This window comes from Arctopsyche grandis, chromosome 13, assembly GCF_051622035.1.
Source record: "Arctopsyche grandis isolate Sample6627 chromosome 13, ASM5162203v2, whole genome shotgun sequence".
Taxonomy (NCBI): Eukaryota; Metazoa; Arthropoda; class Insecta; order Trichoptera; family Hydropsychidae; genus Arctopsyche; species Arctopsyche grandis.
In genome coordinates this window covers 16,328,228-16,354,650 of record NC_135367.1, presented here as the reverse complement: position 1 = coordinate 16,354,650, position 26,423 = coordinate 16,328,228, and the positions used below count along the sequence as shown (strand labels likewise).

At 32.8% G+C, this 26,423-nt stretch overlaps 1 protein-coding gene across 1 annotated transcript in view; it reads right to left on the bottom strand.

Moving 5' to 3' along the window:
• The window catches only part of LOC143920865 (A disintegrin and metalloproteinase with thrombospondin motifs adt-1-like), a 50,815-nt gene extending 28,833 nt beyond the window's left edge, over window positions 1-21,982 (bottom strand). The window contains exon 1 of the mRNA XM_077443861.1: window positions 21,636-21,982. Within this exon, the coding sequence (XP_077299987.1) occupies window positions 21,636-21,722 (87 nt within the window). The 5' untranslated portion in view covers window positions 21,723-21,982. The remainder of the gene's footprint in view (window positions 1-21,635) is intronic.
• Window positions 21,983-26,423: the final 4,441 nt, after the last annotated feature.

Here is a 26,423-nt window from a genome sequence, read left to right as displayed (position 1 = left end):
TTGCCCTTGAGCGTTACATGTTGTATTAAACTTGTACATTTAAAAATGTATAATCATAAATTTTTGAAATAATTTTCAAATAGTGATGTCATAGTGGGTAGGATGGTTTTGTCAATATGATGGGGAGCCGTTTCAACAATGAAATCAGATAAATTGGCAAACTCTGATAGGAAACGATTGACTTGGAGTCACAAATATTCAAGACTGACCAGCAGTATTACAGAAATACTTCCGAATAAATTATATTTCAATCGAGGTCAACCCAAGACTTGAACCCGGGAAATTCTCGGCTGTGAGCATTAGGCAATCACAGAGCTATACTGCTGGCTATATTTGAACCCATAAACAATCGCTTAACCATAGCCAATGTCTTGAATATTTTCTTTGTGAACGTCATTGGGATTAACAATTAGTTTTTCAATAGTCGTATACATTTTTACATAGCTTTGACCCAATACTGTATATTGATTTTGAAGTCACTAAGTCAGTTAATTATTTTTATATGGGGAAAGTGCAATTTTTTATATAATTGTTAATAGCTATGCAAGAGATAATATGGGGACATGATAATTACATATTATATTATGTGATTTCTGAGAGAATGTATCAAGTTCAGTACACGAATTAATACATATGTATGTATGTACAGGTGGACCTCAACTTTCGCACATTCGACTTTCGCACAATTCGCTATTTCGCACATTTTTAAAAAATCGTTTTTTTTTTTTTTTGGTGATAATGCAAAAATGTTTGTTTGCGTGCAATTGTTTCCCTCTCCTCCATTCCCTGTCGCACTATGAAATGCGTATGAACGAGCCCGTACTGTGAAAAGTGTTACATCCTGCACGGCATAATGATGGATGAAATGGAGAAATCTTTGTCTTATTGAATAAGTGACCAAAATCAAAAAACTTCAACAGTTCAAGCTAGAGCTCTTAGTTTGCATAAGGATTGGAAGGATAGACTAAAAGAAGATTCTAACACGGTGTTTCATGCAAGTCACGGCTGGTTTTCAAATTTTAAAACAAGATATTCTTTACACAATATTAAATTCACTGGAGAATCAGCTGATGCGGATGAAGATGCTGCAAAAGACTTTTTTTGTTCATTGTCCAAAATTATTGAAGATGGTGAATATTCCTCTAGTCAAATATTTAATGTAGATGAGACTGGTTTATTTTGGAAGCAGATGCCTAATCGTACATTCTTATCAAAGGAAGAATCAGTTGCCCCTGGTCATAAACCTTCTAAAAACCGATTGCTTCTTGGTGGAAATTTAGCTGGTGATTTAAAATTGATGCCAATGTTAATTTATCAAGCAGAAAATCCTAGAGCATTGAAAGGGAAAGATAAAAAATTGTTTCCAGTCATTTGGAAATCAAATAAAAAAGCCTGGGTTACTGCTTTAATATTTAAAGATTGGTTCACTTCACATTTCGTACCAGCAGTAAAGCAATATTGTGAAGTTAATAATTTACCATTTCAAATATTATTAATCTTAGATAATGCTACAGGACCCCCAAAATCTCTACAAAATTTATATCCAGAAATCAATGTTGTGTTTCTTCCCCCCAATACTACGTGTCTCATACAACCCATGGACCAAACAGTGATAGCTACGTTTAAACGATATTATATGAGGTCGATAATGAATCAGGCCATCAAGACAACTGACATGGAAGGTGGGCCCACATTAAAAGATTTCTGGAGGAATTATAACATATGGAACGCAATAAACAATATTGGAGACGCGTGGGCTGAAATAAAAGAGTCAACAATGAAAGGTTCATGGAGAAAACTATGCCCACAAATGATGGGTGATATAAATTTTGATGAAACTCCAGAAACTATCACACTTGAAATAGTCCTCTTAATGAACGAACTTAACCTAGATGTTAACATTGAAGATATTAATGAGATGATTGAATCTCATTCTGAACCCATGACCAATGAATTTCTAATGGACCGGCAAGAGAACGAGAATGATATACATATTGAAAGTGAGGAAGAAGAACCAGAAGAAATCATTAATACCTTAACTATAAAAAATATGAACGAAGCTTTTACGCGTCTCGAAAAGTTTTTGAACATTATGGAAGACTGTGATCCCAATGGAGAACGAATATCTCAAGTACGTAGGGCTATTCATAAGAGTACTGTCTGTTACAGAACTCTCTATGAAGAAAAAAAAAATGTCATATTCAACTAACTCTTGACAAGTTCATTACGAGATTATAATTTGCCGTGCCTGAATGCGATCTTTTCCACCTAAGTGAGTGTAGATTATCGGATGTTATTTTAACATATGTATCTGGCAGCCTGCGCTCATCATTATTCTCTTAATTTGAATGTGATGTATGTGTGAAATCTTAATCTACTCTCTTCCATTTGGGCGTCGCTGTGATATTTTTTTTACTATTTTTCTTTTGCAGAATGTAAAACTAAGAATAGGATTTGAGTATTTTATTTACGTATTATTTTTCTTTTGTTTTTATTTTTTATTTTATCGTGTTTTTCTGCTTTTGCTTTTTTGCTTTTTATTTTATGTATTTACTTTACTTTTTAATGTACATATATAAATAATTTTTATTTAATACATACATTTTTTGCTTTTTTTTTTACATCCCTCAACTTTCGAACATTTAACTTTCGCACACATTTTCAGGAACCAATTGTGTGCGAAAGTTGAGGTCCGCCTGTATATATTATACATGTAGTATTGGTCAGAAAGTTCGGTGACCGGTTAACCCTCTTGGGTTCAGATCGTCGATTGTGACCGGAGACAAATCACTTCCTTGGCGAATTAAAGTGGTTAAAAAGCGTAACCGACGTTCGCCAAAATCACCATCGCCTATTATTACGAGATGAGAGACAGGTCTCGAGGGCAAAAAGCTCGTTTTACGAGTGCCGGAAATGGCCACAGATTCGAGTCAATAAGTCACAAGTGGAGTCGGAAAATTTATTTCTATGAATATGTGCAATATATGTACATATGTGTGTATGTAACTACATATATGTATATTCATGTCGTCACAGTCAGGTGTTTGATATAATAAATTTCAATGTGTTCGATATTGCTAAATCCATTTATTGTTAACCCAATGCTAGTAATTATAAAGTGTATATAACACGCGGTCCATATTTTTTTCGAATATGTAGTAACCATGCAAGCTGTACATTTATAGATCTACTACCCGGCTTCGCTCGGCTCCACTTTTGACGATCTCTTCCGTTTTATGAATGTTTAGTTCCGAAATGGTAATGCAGTCTGGTGAGAATACCGTCGAACTATGAAAAAAATCTTCATTTGTTTTTTTTTATTAAATTTATTTGAATCGAAAACATTATTATTATTCAACGACCAACCAATCACACCGAGAAGTCGCCAGGTTTGATCCCATGTTATCTTTAATGCTGCTGGTCAGACCTGGATATTTGTGACTTCAAGGCGATCGTTTCCTACAAGAGTTTGCCAATTTATCTGATTTCATTGTTGAAACGGTTCCTCCATCAAATTGACAAACACCTTCCTATCCACTATTGGATTATTAATCACATTGCGATCGCCCAAAAGACAATTTTTGCCATGAAAATCGCGAATACGGAATATTTGGCACTCGAGTTCTCGTTAGTATGATAGTTATCGTTAGTATGATGGATTTTTCGGCTATCGGGTGTTCCGTTATATAGATTTTAGTGACTTTTGGGCGAGCGCTTTGTGACCAATAATCACCGAACTCCCACTATGTCACCACTATATGAATATGATGTATGTATAAGATGTCTCTATATATATAGATGGCCCTATGGATTAATTGATTAATTAATGGCAAAAAATTAAACGGTCAGAATTTAAATAATTTTTGGGTCAGAATAAAAATCAAATTTCGGTCAGAATTTTAATACACCACGGTCATAATTATATCATTCAGGGTCAGAATAAATAATTAATGGTTATAATAAAAATGGTATATGGCCACTATAAAATTAATAAACGGTCAGAACAAAAATAATAAATGGTCAGAATGTGAAAATTAATAAATGGTCAGAATGTCGAAAAATGATAAATGGTCAATGGATCGTGGTGTTATTAAAATTATTACCGTTTAATTTGTTGCCTATACATATTCATGTACATACATATGTAAAAAATAAAATAAAAATATGTAGTTGAAGTTTGATTATTCGATTTTTGAACCATGCTATTTAATTTTTCAAAAGTAAAATGGAAAATGTTTGTATTATTGAAGATGTAATACTATTACAACAATTCGAGCTAAAAATTTAAGAATAGGTAGATCTACGATTTTTGCCTGTCAGGGAAAATATATTTATGACCAAAACAGATTAAGCTCAGACGTTTTAAATACCCATTAAAGCCGTAAGTACATTCAAAGTAGGTTGCTGAACCCTGAACTTGAACAAGTGCCCACGAACAGACCGTCGTAAAGCATCCGCAAATTCTCAGCAATTTTTACAACACACTAAAAGTATGTGTCTAATTATTGAAACACTCCAGCGTGAGGCTAAGGAACCAAAGCCGTCTCGGCTTTTAAATGCGCAGTAATCAACCAATCTGGAAAAGCACGAACGACCGCACAAAGAAAAATATTAGCTATAATAATAATCATGAAAAAAAACTGCAAAAAAAAAACGTGTACAACATGAATGACTTATGGTAATGAGTTCCCGCCGGTCATCTAAACGAGGATCTGACGTTACATGAATTATATAGGAAAATGGTCTTAGACACGAGCACGGCCGAGGCACAATGGTCTTAGTGGTTAATTGCCGTTTTTCTTGTATGCGCGGTAACGGCTGTTAACCCGCCGCCACTGATTTTCCGGTTCACAGCTGCATACATTTCCTGCCTAGGTCAATTTCAGCTGCTTGTGTGAGAGGCGCGCGGACGAGGCCAGTGGCGTACCAAATTGCCGATGGGGCGATTTGAACGCCTGTGAATTCAATAGGCGGGATTGTTATTCAATCCAAAATTACCATATGTAAATTTTGAAAATCTCTTAAAGTTAAGGAATATCAAATCTATCCAAAATATTGACTGATCACATGACAAGAGAACACACGACTATTGAACGCACAACAACTGAACACAGCAAAAAATGCACACAGTAACAACTGAACTTATAACAAATGCACACAGTAATAAGTGGCAGCCTATGCTACGCGTGCCATTAGGTGGCACGCCTCGAAAATGATTTATGAAAAATGATTAATGCAAGCATTGAAGTATAAGCTCCTAAAGTTGAACCTCATGGGAGACAATAATGTTAAAAAATATTAATTTTATGATGATTTTATGTAGTGTGTATTATTATAGTAAATTTTTTTTGATTTTTAAATGCTTTTTATTATTATGAATTTATGTTCACAATATATCTTATATCTATTTTAATAGCTACTAATCTACTGATCATTTTCTATTTAACAATTTTAATTTAATTTTGTTAGTAGGTAATCAAAGTATTATATTATTCTAATGTTAATGTACAGCATAATAGGAAAAGGAGCTCAAAAACATATTTACAATTCTTATAAATGCTCATAATACATCTAATACATAATATTAATTAAAGACTCTCTAAATTCGATGACCTAAAGCAGATTGTGTTTAGGAAATATGTATTATAGTCAAATAAAATTGTCTTAATGTATGTAGATTTAATAGTTTTATTCCAGTGGCACGCGGAGTGTCCAGTTCTTTGAATTACCTATGTACTTTGTGGCCAGATTGCCGATCTCTGTTATATGTGGATTACTAAGCATATTGACAACTTAACACACTGACAACTGAACACGTGGTCAATTTAATACATACACAAATGAACATATCTTGTTTAAGCAGACGAAAAGTTGAGAAAACGAGTCTCGAGATATTGAAAGTTAGTATTATACGGGTATATCAGTCAAAATTAATTTTCTAATAGTTACAAAATTTTGAATATATGTAGATAAAGTAATAATTAATTATATATGTATGTATTGCCAATAAAAATCATAGCAAAAAACACCACTATAAACAATGTAAATTTTAGACTTCAAAATTCAGAGACTCGCCACTAAACGCATAGTAATTAATTTCCTTATTTTAAAACACAAAGAACAATTAGCAAACTGTTGATCGTTTCAAGTTTAATTGCAAACATTCTTAATACATTAACAACGGAATACTGAACGGCATGATACGGATTGATTCAACACGATATTATGTCATATCAACGAATTGACGGGTCACGACTCATAACTGATTCGACAACGCAATTAATAACAAATTACGATATAATCGATTGCATTAATCTGCGTGATATATATAATTTTTTTTGCCAAACGGAACATTTCAAATAGACCATTTTGTAAAAATCATCACGTCAATATTGATAGATCGTGTGCAGATATGATTAAGTACATTTTCGTGAACACTTTCCAATATTCGAAAGTACAACCTTACCTATACTAATTTAGTACGTTTATGCGTTGACGTTAAATCAATAGTTTGTGTTAATATTTATTAATACAAAATATCAACATTCCGATGTGATATATTGATTCTGAAAAAGGTCAAGGAATTTCAATGAATTCCTCAACAATATACAAAGACAATATTTTATAATATAAAATATAGAACGAAAATATTTTCACGGATATCTGTCCACAATTTTCCTTACGCAATAACTTCAATTGTGACGAATTTAAATAAAGATAGCGGAAGTCATGATCTTGAACCACTGACAGCAAATATTTGTGTGTATTTTAAATTCAATTCAATCAATCAAGCGTTCGACCAAACAACGATTAGTTACGTCCAAAATGGCGAATAATGACCGTAAATAATAAATAAATAAAAAAGCGGACATGTCAGTGTTAAAAAGCAGCAAAAAAAACAATAGTTTCGAGCACATGTTGCACGCTTATTTAGCCCATTGTTTTCAGAATGTGTCGATTGCGTTCGTTTTGCCGCTGATTTCACTAATATTTGATTTTGCGGTTTTGCTAAAAAGGAAGCGGATACTTAATTCTCGATCACACCGAGGTGTATAAATTTATTTTATTTCTTTTTTTATATACAATTCAATAATGCGAACGTGAAAACGATAAATTTTTAACGTGCTAGTTGCTTAATTCCGGTTAGTACGAAAACTATTTGACCTTAAGCTTTTCCTATTTTTGGACTACATATGTACATATATTATTTCACTAAATCCAGCAATAAAAAATGACATTAAAATAACACTGCAGATTTTGTATACTTATGAATCTAAAAACATTATTCTACTCCTCTGACTTACAAGTTAGAATATTACTATATTCAAGTTCAATATTATCATCATTTACAGGCATTTGTCATCTACTGCTGGATGAAGCCATCTCTAACGGTAAGAACACGTTCAAAGTTGTGGAACGGGACGTGCTCGTGGTTGACAGCTGTGATGGGTGTATCTTAATGTCATTTTTTTTATCTTATTATTTCGAAAAGTCTATCCCACAGGTGCTGGTTTTTTCGACAGATTTCGACAAGATTTTCTTACATTCCTTTAAATATGGAAATGACCGTTATCGATCACTGTCTAACCTATTTCAATACAATTATTTAAATCTGGGTGCCATTGTATGGATTAGCGTGCGTGCTAGCGTTTTTTTACGCGTGCAAAACAATTGAAAAAAAGAAGCACGTGCCACGTGCCTTTCTGCGTGTTTGCGCCCTAGCACGCTTCCATTCGTCTCTGTTTTGGATAACTCTCATGCATCTCGTCCCACACATTTTTCTAATTGTATGTATCTCTTCGATACCATTTGAGTACTTTTTTTCATCCATCTATCATCTATTCATCTAGTTACATGACCCATTGCCATTTCAATTTCTTTACTCTCACCATTGCATCAACCAAATTTGTCATAATTTTCACCCACGTACAGTGGTGTCTGGTCAGATGCTGTATCTCTATCGCCACAGTCTATAGTTGCATGTGTGCGAGGAGTGTTTCGTAGGAGCACCAGCGCTCCTCGGAAACACTGCTCACACACATGCAACTATGGACAGTGTGATAGAGATACAGCATTTGACCCGCCGCCATTGCCCACGTGTTCCGTTTTCTATCTCTTCTCAATATGCCTAGCATACAGCGTTCCATACTTATTTGGGTGCACTGGACCTTATGCAACATTCTGGCATCCAATGTCCAAGTTTTGCAAATATGTGAAAAATAGACATTCACATTAGAAAGGTTTTGATTTCATAACAACCTAAGTACATTAAATACATTTTGCTCGTCTTTTCCAGTTGCACTTTTACCATTCACAAAGATCATAAATAAATTGACGTCGAATCTGACAATGTTTCTTCGCGGAGAAAGTATACAGAAACGTACAAATCAACAGAATTGAAACCGATCAAAAAACATTCGGATTCATATTGTTCTTTTAGATTATAGTGTCAATCAGTCGTTGAGAACGACAAAAAATCATTGACAATGGATCGGTTGGGAACGGGAATGATTCCGAATCATAATGACAAACGTGTCGATGCACAACCTTTTAGAAGCGCGTATGGCAAAAAAAAAAATCAGCTGATTTCAAAACTGAAATCAGTGAAAGTTTCCTTTGTTCTAAAATGCAAAACATCGTTTTTTGTTGCATACGATGCGCAAGCAGCACACAAAAGCTTTCAAAGCGTCTAAAAACCAATGTCACCTTCAATTTATGCACTTCACAAAAGGGGAAAGTCGAACTTAAAGAACACATATGTGTACTATTTATATCGTACTTAGAACCCATTAGAAGACAATTATGTATATGTTACAGTCGAAGCGTATTTTCAGTTGTAACGTATTCCAACTGGCGTTTTAGGTCATTCATATTCGAATGCAATTCAACTGGTAAGTTATATCTCTACAAGGGCAAATACACTTTCAACAATGTGCGTCAGTTGTAATATAACAGTTGAGTTTTGACAGCAATGATGCCTTTACGAATGCTTTAGAATTTAATAATGCGTTAATATTTGCTAGATATTACGAATATAGGTAACGAGTACAGTATTACGCTAATTAAAAGAAAAAAAAGTGACTTTACATCTCAATTTACTAGTCGAGTTACATTTTCGCGAAAACCTAACCTCTCCATCTAACCTGGTGCCAACTTATAGTTGTATTTTCAGTTGTAATATATTTTGACCAGTTGAATCAACTAACGTGGATCAGACTGAATATATTCCAACTAGTCAAAATATATTACAACTGAAAATACACTTCAACTATATCGGTAGTTGATACCAGGTTATATGGAATATATTCCAACTAGTCAAAATATAATACACTTCAACTGTCACTTATACACAAACATATGTACATACAATTCATATTATCTGACAAACATTACAAATAGTTATATAAAGCTCATCTACATAAACTTATAGGTTACAATGGGTAATCTTAACTAGCAAAGCCAATTGTATTCTCTAGGTATGATGATTAAATTTCGAATGTGGGACGATTGTGGCGTGTTGTGATGACAGTAAGTTGCGTGTCCCACTTTTGTGAATTTATACTATTTTATATTATAACGATTGGCTATATTATATCAAAACGGTGTTATGTCACCATTGTTGTGCATCTAGTTATGCAATAATCGCGCGAGCAAATCACGGTCGTGTGGATGTACATATGTATGTATATCTATGCATGTACAGTCGGACATCAGTGGCGTGAATGGTGTGAGTGAAATTAGTGCAATTTATTATGTTTTGGAAGTTGAAAAATCAAACAAATATCAAATTCTACTATATGTACATTCGCTAGGTTATTGCCAGAAAGATACATATCTGCAAAATTTATAAAAGATTTTTCATCATGTACATTTTTCATCATCTAGTGGTCATTTTCATCATCATTTTTCAACATCTAGTTGTGGATTGAAACCATATTTTCTAAATTGTCAGCTAGTTGAATATTGCAAATGAGAATGCATATGTTTGGCCAATAAGTAATGTGGGATTTAGTTTTCTAACCTATGTAAAATAATGCATATATGAATGATTTGGTTCGCATGTGTGAGCTAAAGAATGGTTAAGTTGTCATCCTGTACATGTGACGCGCGAACGATTAGTCTGTTGTGGCGCTCCGCCAAATAAACAATCGACAATAAAAATGAGTCTCATTTTGTGTACCGCCTATGTCTTCTGACAACCAGATCCAATAGTAATATAAAAATTATTAACTTTATACTATGCTATAACATTCTACTTGAAGATAACCTACATAAATTCTGCCTACAGCTGATTTTAATATTTGCAGCACAAGTCATAGAAAAATAGATACTGTCTTTAGCATCTAATTTTTCATTTTAAAGGTTGATGTTTAATCATCGCAAGAAAATAGACACAAATTAGCGTCGGTGCAATAAAATAAAATTCGGTACAATAAAAAAAATGGTCGTAAAAAATGAAGACGTCAACAATAAAATTGTAAACTTTTTTGACGGAATTGCCGACTTTAACGACTTAATTGAATGTTATTGTTATTATTATAATAATTATTAAAAATAATAACAACAAAGGTGAGAAGCATCCGGTTTGGTCACGAATCAACTTTACACTTCTACGGAGCACATAACATACATATATGCACTTTGGTTCAAATGTCAAAGTTGCACATAGTTCTTATGCGGGGCAAGGTCAAATATTACAAACTTGTGTGCTAAAATACACTATGAACACTGGTCCAATCCTTTCTGTATAATACTATGTCTAGTACGCATAATGTCCGCAATGAATGTTATACTGTTAATACTAAGAACTCGATTAAAATCAATTCTCCTTAATAGTACCAAATGTTGCCAAGATTTTTATTGAAGGCTAATCAGAAGCATCTAATATGGATGCAATAATGGACCTTGATTTTTACTTCTTTCGAAGGCCATCCGACTACTAAAATGCTGTTTGAACATCTTGATGTTTTCACTGTGTCATACGGTGTATCTTGTAAACGGCTGCTAGTTATAATAGTTATAATTTTTAATTATTAACTTTGTAAATTGGCCAGAGAGAGGAATTGGGTTTACCTGTTTGGTCATCCTGACAAAATTTTAATTTAAAAATAAAAATAAGTCGATGAAGAAATGATTGAAATACTGGATGATTACCACCTCTCTATTATACGTTTACAACTAATCAAGTTTATATATATATATATATATATATACATATGAATATGTTACAGTCCATATGTCAATCTGGTTCATTCATGAACACACTGGTGTATTCATATATGAACTATTGGATTTTTTTACAGTGCTAACAGTCAAAAGCTATCTTCGAATAGATTCAACAGTGTCGTATGAAACTTTAAGCTGTCAAAACGCAAAGTATTTAAAAGGGAAATACTATGGAAACCACATTATAACGTTGTTGTAAATCCCGTTTCCAGTATTTTTTTAAATTTTGAAATCCAGGGTAAGCATACATAATACACATAGAATTGGAACAAAAAGATTGAAAGTACTAAAACTTATGCTTAATAGTTTGCGTATGAACAAACTAGTTATATGAATAAACTATAACTGGCCAGCTTGGTTCAAGTATCAACAAACTAGTAGAACAAAATGTTCACGAACGAACGAAATGAATATTTTGACGGTAACATATATGTATGTATATATATATATATATATATATATATATATATATATATATATATATATATATATATATATATATATGTGTAGACCGTATACGGTAGAAAAAATTCAAATAGTGGAAGTATGTATTTCCATTGTATATAGGGTTCTCAATCGAAAATTCGAATATTCAATTATTCACCCGATTTTCATCCATAAGAATATTCAAATAATCCATCTAAAATTCGTAAAATATTTATTTATACTATCTCAAATTCTTTATATTTGCCAAAAGCCACTCGTACATGTACATATGTATGTATGTAGCCACTGTAAATTTGCTTTTGATGTAAAGTATTAAAAACTTTTAACGTTTTTTAATATTTAATAAAATTCAAAAAGCAAACGGCTATACAAATAATTATTGATTAATTATAATTAACCAATAACTGTTTTAATTATTAAATATATTAATGACCATTTATTGCTTTTTTGCACTGATTGTTTTAATAAATCAAAACCGTTGAATATTCGAAAGCTACGAATAATTGCTATGTATGTATACTATTGTTTTCATTGTAAAAATTTGCCCCAGCAGCCGTTGGAGGAAAGGCAATTTATCAAACGGTAGATCAATTGAATCGCTGAGCAAGTAGTTTACATTTTTACGACTGCTAAGAGCGTTTCAGCGCGAAAGTGCCCTTTAACGAGTGCAACAGCAATATTTAGAAATCACAAATATCTCTCAAAATCAAAACGCGTGAACGGAGAACATTGCGGTTAGATCTATCGATAGAAATGCGGTTTTTATTGTGAGCATATCGATAGAAGTTTTTACAGCCAGCTGCACGTTCGCCGATTTCAAAACGTACACGTTCGCAATAAGTAGGTGGGTAGGCACGCAGCGAGTCTGAAGAATTGAATTCGACGATTGGGGAACGCAGTTTTGTTCCAATGAACATGTTGCCAATATAAACTTGTTACACTAAAAAGCCAACTAACTCCAGTATGGCGAAAATCAAAAGACGACCGTCTGGCAACACCATTCGTATCACAAGTCTACGGTTATTCGGTTAAGGCTGGTTTCACACGAGTGACCGCGTGAGATGCATCAAATATTGATGTCTATTTTCAGATTTTAAACACTGGATTTATTTATTTATTTAGGTAAAAACAGTCACAAACAATTATTTAATAAACACATGTAAACAAAACAGACCTAAATTTTAACAAATCTTATAAATATAGTCGCAAAAAACATAAATGGAAGTCTAAATTAAAAATGTATACTTAATAACTGAATAAACTATGAGACTAATGCAACAACAAATCATCTAATCTTTTCCTGAAAAAAAAAACAAATGTATCTGAAAATATATCAAAGGCATTCAAAACTTTATTATAATGTAAACCGGACCGTCTGAAAAGGGTATTTTTTGCGTAGTTAGTATGAAAAGAGGGGATATAGAATGTATCTTTTGAACGTGAGGAGGAATACTGAGGAATTTTAAAAATAATTTTGCCCAAAAGGGGTGCACAGTTGATTTGGTTATTTAGAATTTTGTAAAGAAAGATGCTATCTAAGAATTTACGTCTTGCATGCAAAAAATGTAGTTTGTGTCTTGTCGTTCTCTCTTCATAATCTTCGCAAAGGTTGCCTGTAGGATAGTCCAATGAATAAAGGATTTTTTTTTGTACTACATACTATACTTCTCAAAATTGTCTAGAGTAGATTAATTAAAAAAAAAAATACCATATCGAATAATGATATTAAATAATAATGACATTTTATTGAAAATATATTTGAAAACTACCGTACATTTTGTTTAAATAATATGTAAATTACCAGCAACTCATTTGTTTTCAACACAAAAAATCAGCTGAAAACGTCACTATGGTAATGTCGGGCATTGCAGCCAATTTAAACTGAAAACGCAATTCAGAATGATTATTTCCCCGCGTCAAATACCTAGTTTTTTTTTGCAAATGGTCGATTTATTACAGTTCAATGACCTACGCTTCACATATAACTAGTCACCGGAGCCTGAGGGGGCCGTGCATTGTTCAAAGGTTGTAAATGCATTGTTAAAGGTTTGCCGAAAAATGGATAGCACTGTGACTATCCTACCTCTACATATAACAATATATGTACCAACATATAGGTTATGTACATATGTATGTGTCTTAATATAAAAACTAAATAAAATCATTATAGTGCCATTTATTAACTTTGGAGCATTAACCACTATATATAATTATACCTGAGTTACATATATTTATCACGCAATTACTTATCACCCTTAATTATTGTAGATTAAATTAATTGTGTCTACAGTTAACAACGTGGAGGTAGTTTTAAAATTAGGTTCCAAAGTTAAGGTCGTGTTTTAGGTGCGTCTAGAACCAAATGCGCACACGAGGAAAGTTTTCACGGCACGTCGTTGAATTTAAACATTTTCACTTATTGGATTAGAGCGGGTTAATTACGCTTTTGTGCGGAAATCGCTCGAATTACTTTCGTAATTTCGCCATGAGCGGCTGCTCAAGTAGGATCAGAACAATTCGAGCGTGCGTTTGCTAGTCAGATGATTGATCCGTATACAGAATCGTCTAAAATTGAGTTTAATCTATCTACAAAGTATCGATATATGAAGTTTCGTAAGAAAATTGGTTCGGTGATTATTCCGCAAAAAGCGATCTCGCGCACCTCAGTAAAATCTCAATCACGGAACACCTGGCACCCATAATCATCGAAAGTTACCCACGCGAAATATTGTACTAACAAGAACTCGAGTGCGAGACGTGCGTGAGATCCCTTTTTGCGGAATAATCCGTTTACCGACAAAATTCGACCTCGAGATATGTTTAAGGTTTGTAAACCTGTAAAATTTACGTGATGAAATTGTCGCGTTATAACAGTGACTATAAACAAAGCTCTAAAGTAATCGAAAAACGGCCAGGTTTGAATGTAATTACGATACATTATTTAAATTATTTTATTATGTTTCAAAGAAAGCAAAATTCGCAACAATTGGACTACAATTAGAATAGGAAGATTGGTCGTGGGGTTGAAAGTGTGGCCACAAAGACGTGACCTGACCGACGCGCAATCACAGTCTGTCACACGACAGACGGACAGACGAACTTGTGGAAACAGTGAGATTGTGAGAACATTCCCAACAATTGGACGGGCACACATTCTCGAAAGATCGACCAGTCGCGTGCTCTTAGTTTCTTGTCATTTCGTTTTTAGTGTGTGCGAAACGGTTGACTTCTCACGCAAAAAGTGTGACCACATTCTACTGCAACTTCCAGATATGCAAGTATGACAATACTAACTGGTATGACAAACCAATACCAGATCGGTGTTATAATTACAGGAATACCAACTACACTAATTGATATGATATATTGAATTACCCAATGTACCCTGGAGAAGCATCAATGGTGTGCTGTGGAAATCTTACCATTTTTATCGCACAGCCTCACTTAAGTGTGCGCGAGCAGGATACAAGATGACTCGGTATGACGTCACTTAGTCCCCTTGTATCCTACTCGCGCACACGTAATAAAAACGAGATTTCCACGGCACGCTACTGAGAAGTATTTATGTAGAAGATAAAACAAAGATCACTTTTTACCTTGGTAAAACTCTTCAGTTCTTCAAACACGTGGCGAGAAAGGAGAAGAATTTCAAGACACTATGTAATTGTTGGTGTAGAGTGAAATAAAAAAGATAGAGGGAGAACCCCAACTTGTTGAACCGTTCAAGCTAAAACGGCCACTAAATTGAAAGAAGACTCAATGCTTATCATCAGACTTCGCGGCTTAAATTTTGAAAGATCACAACCTACAGTCATACAAATATAATCTTATGATAAGAACACACTCAAAAGTGCGGCACGGAACGATTGGGTGGACTCGAGATGTGAGAGGCGTATCTTCATGTCATTGTTAATTCGACGATCTTATTATTTCAACAGATTTCTCCTACCTTTCTTCAAATATGGGAATCACTGTTATCGATCACTGACAAACCTGTGACAATACAAGGATAAAACACCACCAAAAACACTCCAGGGGATGAGGTGTGCAAAGGGACGATACAAATTTGGCTTACCAGCATACGAATTCTACTTTAAGTGGGAGAAATATCGAACTTTTGTAGTCAACCTATGTACTATGAACTACTGTGTTTTAAAGTTATCCACTGCTAAGAATTGTGTATAATAGTAGTGAAGAAGAGCTTATGAATTTAAGTGTGCCAAATTGAATTCATAAGTTACCTGACTTTCTACACCTAGTTTCAATTTACGATCTTGTGAAAACCATTCATTCACATCTAAAATTTGCAACGTATATAGTATTTCGCACAGCGCTTGTAGTCATTTTTATATCGGAACGAGAAATCATTGTGGCGATTTTACGATCGAAAGTGCAACAATTGCCCCACTTTGGATGCCGATGCGATGCAAAACGATTTAAAAGCTCTGATGCACGTGGTTTTGTGCGCGGGAAAGCTGTCAATCATTTTGTATAATTCTGTTCGCTTTCGATGGTCTTCTTCTTATTTCAAAACTGCTAGGTAGTTACTCGTTTTCCGAGACGTTGATTGGCGCTGATTGCACTTCAATTGGCGGTTTTCATAAAAGTTTAGTTGCACTCAACCGTCAAACTAAGGGGGCAAAAATAGGACGATCGAATGGAAAACGAACCAACAAAATATCCCCTTCTGTTAAATTCATCACAACCATATTAATTTTGAAAGTTAGCAAATTAAAGTCTGGGTTCATTTTTTTAAGTTGATCCAACAGATAATTCTTCCTTTCAGAGGAGTGAAACCCAAAATCTGTTTTAGTTATTAAATAATATGTTTCTGGGAATATTTATTCAATATCGACCCAGTATTAAAAACGACACAAATTTAGCACGTATTTTATTTTTATTTTATTTTACATAGATTTATACCAGGTAAACCCCAATGCACCTTTCTAGACAATTAATTACAGACATTGCAGCATTTTTTTATTACATACATCGCTGTATTTCGAGAGGCTGAAGAACACGATCAACTTGGAGTCATAAATATCCAAGTATGACCAACAGCATTCAAGATTAGCACGGGATAGAACCCCGTAACCTTTCGGTGCTAAACATAAAAGCAACCACTGAATCATACTGCTGGCTAAATAGAACCAACTTTTTGTGCAAAGCTTGGTGCTAGAAGGCATCAATAACATTATTAGACTACTACCTATTATTATTAAAAATTATAAATTTGCTTTTTAATTTTATCAAAACTGTACCAGTCGGTTAAAATATTGCATTGGATTTTTTTTTGCCAAACTTACTTAAGTAGTTCCAACAGATAATAACTACATACCTACCACAAAATGTGTTGAAATTCGTGACTGGCAATCGATTGAATCACATTTAGACAAGGACAACAACACTAAGGACATTTCCTAGAAAGATCATTGTTCTAATTTATCGTAGGTTATACTTAAATCAAAGTCAATCAAATCGATTTTTGTTTTAGCACCATTATACAGAGTTAGTTCCATGGAAAACAATTTCAATTGTGTGCAAGTATCGACTGATTTATGTGTGAGAAAACTTTCGATGTACACTTTTTTCGAGCAAAGTATAATTTTATATTACTATTATTATACAGTAGCGGCCGTGTGATTTTGTGTTATTTTTTTACGATTCGAGAAAACAAACATGCTCGTAAGTGATATGAAATTGATAGCAATAAAAAATAATAAAAAGAGGCCGGGTGAAAGAATCGAAATCTGTGGGATTTCATGCTAACGAGGCCGAGCGTACAAATAATGCAAATCGAATGCAATGAAATTTGCATTTTTACATTAATAATAGATATACTGTTTACCTAGTAACGCGTTTCCATCGCATAATTGATACGTGATTATAATATTATAATACGTGATAATAATTAGAACAAATAAACTAACATACAGATTAACACTCATTTTCATATTTATATATTTTATTTTAGAATATCAAATCAGATCAAAGTGATATTACAGGTAACCTATATTGTCGCTTTGATGTCAATATATTTTATGTATTTTATTTACAATTTTGCCATGGTGACATTACAGAATTTCTCCAAGTCATTACTATAGCTAATCAAAAAATATACAACAATAAATATGGTTGCAAAAACAAAAGAAGATAAGAAACAAAATAAATATAATATAAATCAAATAAAAAAAAATACATTTATAGCGAAATCACACAAGGAAGAACGACACGTCGTGTGCCTGGTTCCCGGATGTGGGGGGTTTCCTATATTTCTTCAAATGTGGGATACACCTTTATCGAACACTGTCAAGCATAGCAAGAATAAGTACAAGGATAAAATTTTACCGAAAACACTCCAGGGGGGTGATTTTGGGACGGTGTATGCTGGGCGTTCCATGAATTCAAGGCAAGGCATTCCACATTTTTTTCGCATATTTAAAACTATCTAAAAAAAACCATGTACCACGTTCATCGCTGTGTGTTTTCACCCTTACGGTATCAAATTAAATAATCCTTCAACCAGATCAGTATATTTTAGGTTAAACAAAAACAAGCTGACAGAAATTTGGTTGAGGAGCTTGATGCTCCCTGCGACAGGTGACGAATCCATCAAATCGGTACGTACCACAGGAGAAGAGAACAAAATTCGAAATCTAATGCACTCGAGTTGTCTCATTGAAGACAAATTCTGCAAGAATTTGAGGATTTCTCACTAAGCCAACCAGTAATTTGTAGAAATCGTTTGCCTAAATATAATTTACATCGTGAATCGAGGGAATTATAACTGATTAATATGTATAATAGCATATAGACTGTGCTAGCACAAGCTCAAAAAACATTTAACATTGAATCAAAACCAGAATCCAATCAATGGTATTATCTGAGAGGAGGGAAATGAGTTTCAATTAGGCTACTGGTTTTCTCAAGCTCACAATGCTTGAGAAAATGTTGCCAAAAAAAAAGATTCTTTCTTCTGCAACACTTTTTGCAGTACAATAACTGTAGGTCAACTCAAATGAGGCCGGGGAAGCAGATGATTTTTTAAACTTGAGAAAAGCTGAAACTTCAGAGCAATTAGATGCCAGAAGAAGTGTAAGATAAGACCATCTAGAGGAATCATGTAGTCTCGATTTGGAGCAGAAGACTTTGGAGGAGAGGAAATTTCAAGTCTACCTATGTAATTGAGAACGATGCGGTGCAAACGATCGACAAACGCCAGACAGACTGAACCACAGATTAACGACACGTGTACCTTATGCGTGCGCACTGCTCGCACTTACACTAAGCGAAATCTACCCCAAGTCCCGACATACCTATGGTATGTGCCTCTGATACTTTAGTTCCGAATTTTGCCTTATTAAATACGCCAGAAAGATCCAACTCAATTTTAATAATTGTATCTGTGCACATCGAAAGGTTACTCGTCATCTGATGTGCAATCTATCATTCGTGAAGTCGAGAATTGCGTTTAAAGCAGCCATCCAGTTAATCTGTGGTTCAGTCTATCTGGCGCATGTCGATCGTTTGCACCAAACCCAATTGAGAACCATTTCAGCGCCTTGTATGAACACATAGATAAAGTAAAAATGTAGTACGTACTGTCAAAAAAATACTACGAACGTGCAATAAATCAAATCATCAGATGAGAGCAGAAATGTATGCGACCGGATGAAAGTGGTATGCAAATGTATGCACAGTGGTCTTGTTACACTTGCCGTGTTGCCAGAACTCTCTCTCATCTCCCTGCGTATATTTCACACGTACTCGTTAATGTTTTCTAAATCGTCTTGTTTCCTGCACACGATCGATAATGATGATTGAACGGGAGCGCCACTTTCGTCATCGATAATTCCACATCAAAGTCGAAAGAATAGTTCGTATCTAATTGAGTGCGACCTCCAACGAAAGCGTCTGCGTCTAACTTGACACACTCTCGCTTGTTACACATCCGCGAATGTGTGTCAATTTTTCGTGCACATTGTGTATAAAAGTGTGTACACTTTCTTTCGAGAAATATTTATTATACGTGTATGAATAAACATGCACGAATGACACGATTCAGTTTTTTTTTATATATATATCGCGCTGAAACTTTTCAATCTGTCTACTACACGCCCGTATGTTGCGCAATGTCGTGATATACATAAGACTGTGTGATTAAGTTAGCCAGTTCAAAAGGGTACTTATCTATTCGACTGGGTTTTATAATTATTAGAGTGTACACGATCGATTGGTAAAAGTCGTGCAACAGACGAATTGGGGTTAACATGGTGAATTTTTCGAAACACTGGTAGTTTGAAATTTTCACGCTTCATTGAAAACTAGTGTAATTTCACACATAGACAATATATAAAAAAGGGGTTTTATATGTTTTTACTGAAATGATATGCGAATATCTACCCACTTTTAAATACTAAGAGTTTGGTGTTGTTGAACGTGTTAAACTTGTACTTGTGAAATACAACTGGTGTGTGTAAAATTTGCATATGTAGATGAAAATTTTGTTTTAATGTGCAAATTTATAAGATACCAGTCGAATTTTTCGGTATTGCACGTCTGTGTGAAAACTTTTTCAGAACGTTTTGAAATTTTGGTACCGGGCTATAAATACCATCTACGTTTAAAGAGTACCATTAATTTGATATTTAGACACATCGTCGACTTTCTTCAATTTAAATATTATGTTTAGAATGTATTATAAACATTTATAAGAATTGTAAATGGGTTTTTGAGCTTTTTTTCCTATTATGCTGTACACTAACATTATAATAAGATTATTACAATATGTAAATACTAACAAAAAAAAAAGTGATATAGGAAATGATCAGTAGATCGGTAATTATTGTAATAGACCTACATAAGATGTATTGTGAACATAATTTATAAACAATAAAAGCATTTCAAAATCAAATTTGTTGAATCTAAATCAAACAAGTGAAACTAATAAAAACCTTGTAAAAATGTAAATTTGTATAGCAGGCAAATACAAAACAGACAAATACTAATCTTTATACAATACTAGTGGTTTTACCCGGCTTCGCTCAGTATTTGTAATATAAACCGCTTAAACATAGCCAATCTAATAGTAAACATTTTATTAAATTTATTTGAATATTCATTTGTGTTTTTATTAAATTTAACGTCATGGATTCTCCCACCCAAACCTTACATACTTACATACATACAAAGTCTCTTTCGAAATTATATATTAGATATGAGTCTGAAATAGACCAATATAACCTCAAATAAAAGCCATGATAACAATATATAATATATAGATATTGTTGGTATAATTTAAATTTATGTATGTATTTGATTTTACATTATTAAAAAAATATTCAATAACTTTACAGTGATCATTATATAATATTTTGCTCCACCAAAACAAATATGTTTCCTGTTATGAAGCGAATATAATATAATTGCAAATGATTTTATTTCAATTAAGAGAAAATTATTTGCTGGGTAGCAACAATTTTTGGGAGTATGAACTTTATCTGGAACAGTACCTACATATATACATATAGTATGTTTGGTCAAAACAAACAATGGAAATTGAACTAACAATTTGAGATTAAAAATGATCAAATTCAATAAATATTTTAACTTTTATCAGAAACTGAAGCATTAGCTTTTTAATTCAAAGTACACACATACGTATGTATGTACATATATGTTAATGATGGCTATAATTATAAATTAATTCCTTTTTAATAATAAATATAAAAGTATGAATAAATCCACTTTTCCTCAAAACATAATCATATATAAAATATCTTTTCATAATATTTGTATATGTATGTATGTAGTATGATTAAAATTACCTACTTTTTATTAAAAATTTATAATATAATGAAAAATAATGTGATATGAAATAGCATATAGATATATAATACAAATCAGATTTTTATACTGAAAAATTAAATTTAAAAGTTTGATATTTTCAGTAAGGGGTGTACCTTTTGTGGGATGTTCGGCGCTGCGACGACTCTCTCCGCTAACACAAGCAAGACCAAGAAAGCCAAGGTCCAAAATTCGATCTTCATGTCTTCTCGGACTCCTCTCCTCCACGTGGAGGACCTTATCCATGTGTGAGAACACTATTCGAAAACATTTCACTGAAAATTCAAAACTTCGCACGCACTCACGTCGTTATCGTCATGCCGACCGTTTTATTTACTACTTGTACTACTATTCGAGGGACATTTTGATATGATTTTTCGTCTCTTTCTTCCAGATTGATATGTATCTGTATGTATGTACTATGTTGGGTATGTCCGCGACCGTCGATAGTTGAATCGGCAATGATAGCAACTGTTATGCAGAAATCGTCCAAAGCACCGCTCTAACCCCACTCTGGTTACCATTTTCCACAACACACCAATTGTATTTTCAACACATACATACATCTGTAATACGTTCGCATTGTAGAAGTAGTGTAAAGCCTCCATATTTTCACACTTAATATTTGACGATTGTAATTGGCATCCGCTGTATATTTAGGAACGGTTAAAACGCACGCATTAATTTAAAATAAATAATATGTATGTTGTTTCGGGAAAAAATTACATTATTAGTATCATATATTCGATAGAACTGAAGAATTTTTAAATATTGGTTTGAATTTTTATTCTATTACGCTTTAAACATTAAAATTAAAATAAGAATAAAGTAATATCTATATCTATATATATATAAAAATTAATGTCTGTGTGTGTGTGTGTCTCGAATAGGCTCCTAACCCACTGAAGCAATTACGATGGAACTTTCAGGATTTGTTGTATGCATATCCGGGAAGATTACTGTGAAAAAAAAACGGGAATGGGTGTCTTCGCAACGTTATAATTTCAAATGTTTTCGCGTCGCGACCAACGTGTTCGCTGTCTACGTTTTTCCGACAAGTAGGAACGGGAACGGTAACGGGAACGGGAACGGGAACATTAGTATGGCACAACTTTCAGGATTTGTTATATGCATGTCCGGGAAGATTACTGTGAAAAAAATCTGTAAAAAAACCCAAAAACGGGAAAAACGGGAATGAGTGTCATTGCAACGCAATAATTTCAATTGTTTTCATGTCGCGACCTGCGTTGTTAGGTGAAATACAATTGAATTATTTCAAATGTCTGCGTTTTTCCGACAAACGGGGACGGTATGTAGAACGGGAACGGAAACGGGAATTGCATGCGTTATTGTGGCATTGCAACGCATGCCGGGTTCAGCTAGTAAATATATTAGTGTTGTCCAGATGAAATATCATCGCATGGTTTATGGCATATAAAGCTATTAATTAAAAAAAAAAAAATATATATATATATATATATATATATGTCGGTCCTGTGTTCGATCCGCACGCTGTCGTGTTTTTTTCAAATACCTTTTAAATATATTTAATTTAATTGTTTAATATGAAAGGAAATGGTAAAAACTACCATACCTACATATAAACAATATAAAACACCAATATAAAAATTGATTAAATAAATTTTCAATAGATGGCACTAAATGCTCAGAGACTTATTGTCTTAGAGGAAACATTGGTAGCAAACAGTATATATAGAAGTTTTTTATTGATCTGTTATAATGTTCGTATTATATTTGTCCGATTTGTTGACAGTGTTTTAGCTGTGACGTAGATATGACGAATCGAAACGACTATTATAGTACGGCGAGTGTTATCGCACACATATACACACACGGAATATCGATATTATATATGTGATATGATGATTAAATAATATTATAAATACTAACAAGAAAAATAATGTATAATGATCATTAGATAAATAGCTATTATAATCGACTTTAGAAATAAAGTATAGTAAAAAAATTAAACATAACAGATATGCCACTTTGTCACACTGGATAGTGTATAGAGAAAGAGATTTATTCATTTTCAGACTTTGTAAATATTTGTTTATTTTTTATTACTTGCCTCTTCTATACTTCACTTCGCAATCGACTTTGTATATTTTCCTACAGTCTTCTGATCGTTTTGATACTTTGCCATTTTGTGAGGTTTGGTCAACGATTGAAATTTAAATGGTTTCTGATAGTTCGATGGTGAAAAATAATCGCAATAACCACGTCCAAATTAGCGAAAATTTTGATCACGGTGACGTTCAATAGGTAGTTGCTGTATTTGTTTGGCTTTTCGCACAACCAATCATCTTGTTGGAGTTTAATTGTTTAAACGCCTATAACTTTTTCATTTTCACACTATATCTTATAAAATTTGCATTACAGTTTCTCATATGTATATTTACTTCACGCATAATTCTAAGTATAAGCCTCGCAATTGAAATTTTTTAAAGATTTGAACTTATTTTCCGTGGAAATAAGATAATAAAATCTATAAGCAATTGTATGACGTTGGAGTTGTATCTATTATGATTAATTTAAGTGTGCTATTTTGTATGGTTTTCAGCTTGTCGAAATTGCATAGAGTCAAAATTTTGACCTAGGCCTGTAGTAAAATATAACAATGTGAGAATTTTCTGTTAGTATATGGATTTAACCTTAAGTTTTCCTAATTATAATTATCGAATGTCAATAATACGATTATTTTTCACACGAAAAATGGAGGTTGTTCTTTATTATAATGTAATAATTAAACATAAAGGAAACCTTCAAGTATTGGATACAAATTATTTAAAAAAAAATCGTTTATTATTTTGAACAATTGTTAGCAAAAATACCTACATACTTTTCCCATTCACCGCATAAAATATTCACATCTTACTCATGCACACATTTTGCGCATAATAGGCAATTAGCGAAAAGTAATTATAATATTTAAAAATATTATTAGACAATAAAATCAATATGTGTATTTTGTGACTGATTCTTTTTCAATAAATTATTAAAATTATTTTTTAATAAATTTTGTCGGCAAATATAGTAATCGTAGCAAAATTTTTGCACAATGGATAAAATTAGCACAGTTGTTTGCCGACGCCATACATTGCGTCATTTGTCTTTGAAAAAGTTTAATTAATGAACGATTTAACAAAAAATATAAATAAACACGATTGCACTTATTATCTTGCCGAGGATGGCGTGACAGATTGCACAAAAAGTTAGCGAATTAGCAATTCAAATTTTAGGCGCGAACAATTCATCTAAAATTAATGATAGTGTTGTGGATTCATTCGCATGAATATACTTTTTTTTGGTTTTAACTAATATGTATTGCAAAAAGTCTACTAAAACCATTAATTTCAAAATGAGAATTGATTTATATATGTATACTATGTCGATACATATGTACATATAATACATAAATCGATAGCGAGTGAAAGTGAAAGCTATTTGTGCAAAGTTTTAGTAAGATGCATTTCAATTTCACGCTCTGTAACTGAAGTGCAAAAACCCGAGATTTTTGCAAGAACACGAGATTTTTATTTATCGAAGTTTGACGAAATATCTTCTCGAAAAAATTTAATTTAGCGGCTTCTGAAATTTTGTTAGATTTCATTTTGTTATTTTTAGTAATTTCTACTGGTATATACACTTGCTCTAATAACTTTTAGATTTTCTTTTAAAATTATGAAAAACTATTAGAAAAAAATCTTTTTAATAGTGACATCTATTAACACTTCTTTAAATTCTTTTTATTTTAATTTCACAATAATTAATTCGTATACAGGTATTCCTCGACTTACGTTACGACGGAGATACGTTCCTGAATCTGCCGAAGTCGAATCTACATATGTATGTATATGCATTTTTTTTTCGGTATTTTTACTTACTTTTATTAATACATATTTAAATTGAAAAAAAAATGAAACATCTACATCAGCGGTTCCCAACCTTTTTTGCTAATTTTTTGATAAATGGTTTTAATAAAAACCATTTATCGCTAATAAGCTCTATGTCAGAAAGCTGTTCATATTATTCACTAATACCTAGCCAAAAATTAATAGCCTTATTTATTTCAAATTCAGTTTTTAAATGCTATAATTTGAAAGTTCAATCAAATTCTCCTTTCCTTGGTAGCTGTCCGAAAATGTTTATTATCAAAGGGGTTTGAAATCCAATTGTTTGGGGAAGCACTGCGTAAAAGACGATTTCATCCCTATTAAATGTTCAATCATTTTTTCACGTATATCCCGAAGCAACTATTCTTGTTTTCAGATAAGAAATTATTATTATTTTCTCACTGGGATTCACGAAATATTACCCAAGTAGGGTTTCTTAACTATGCGAAATATTATTTTACTCAACTCTCAAGGGGTGAGTCAAGTTAAAATAGCACGCCAATTAAAATGCTCAAGTGGTACTGTTCAAAACACTAAAATGATTCATAACAATTATACCTATGTATGTATTTTCATAATATATATTAAATATTAAATTATATTTTAATAATAAATAAATTGCCTATAAATAAAATTTTAGAATTTTTTATCATATGTATGTATATGAATAAAATTAATAAATGAAATAAATAAAGATGATAAATAATATGAAATAGCATGATAGGAGCACAAAGCGGATTTGGAGCAAGTACTGAGGTGTCGTAGCAGAGCAACTAAAAAAAGCGGTTGCTCCAGATCTCTGATTATAAGTAAAATCTACCTAAATATGTACCTACATATAAACAATATGAATCAGCAATAGAAAAAATAATTTATTAACTAAATTCATTTTCAGTAGACGGCGCTAAATACTCATGGCATTATTTTCCAAGAGGAAATATTGATAGCAAACAATATATGTACTGGTTTTTTCTTGATTCTACCACC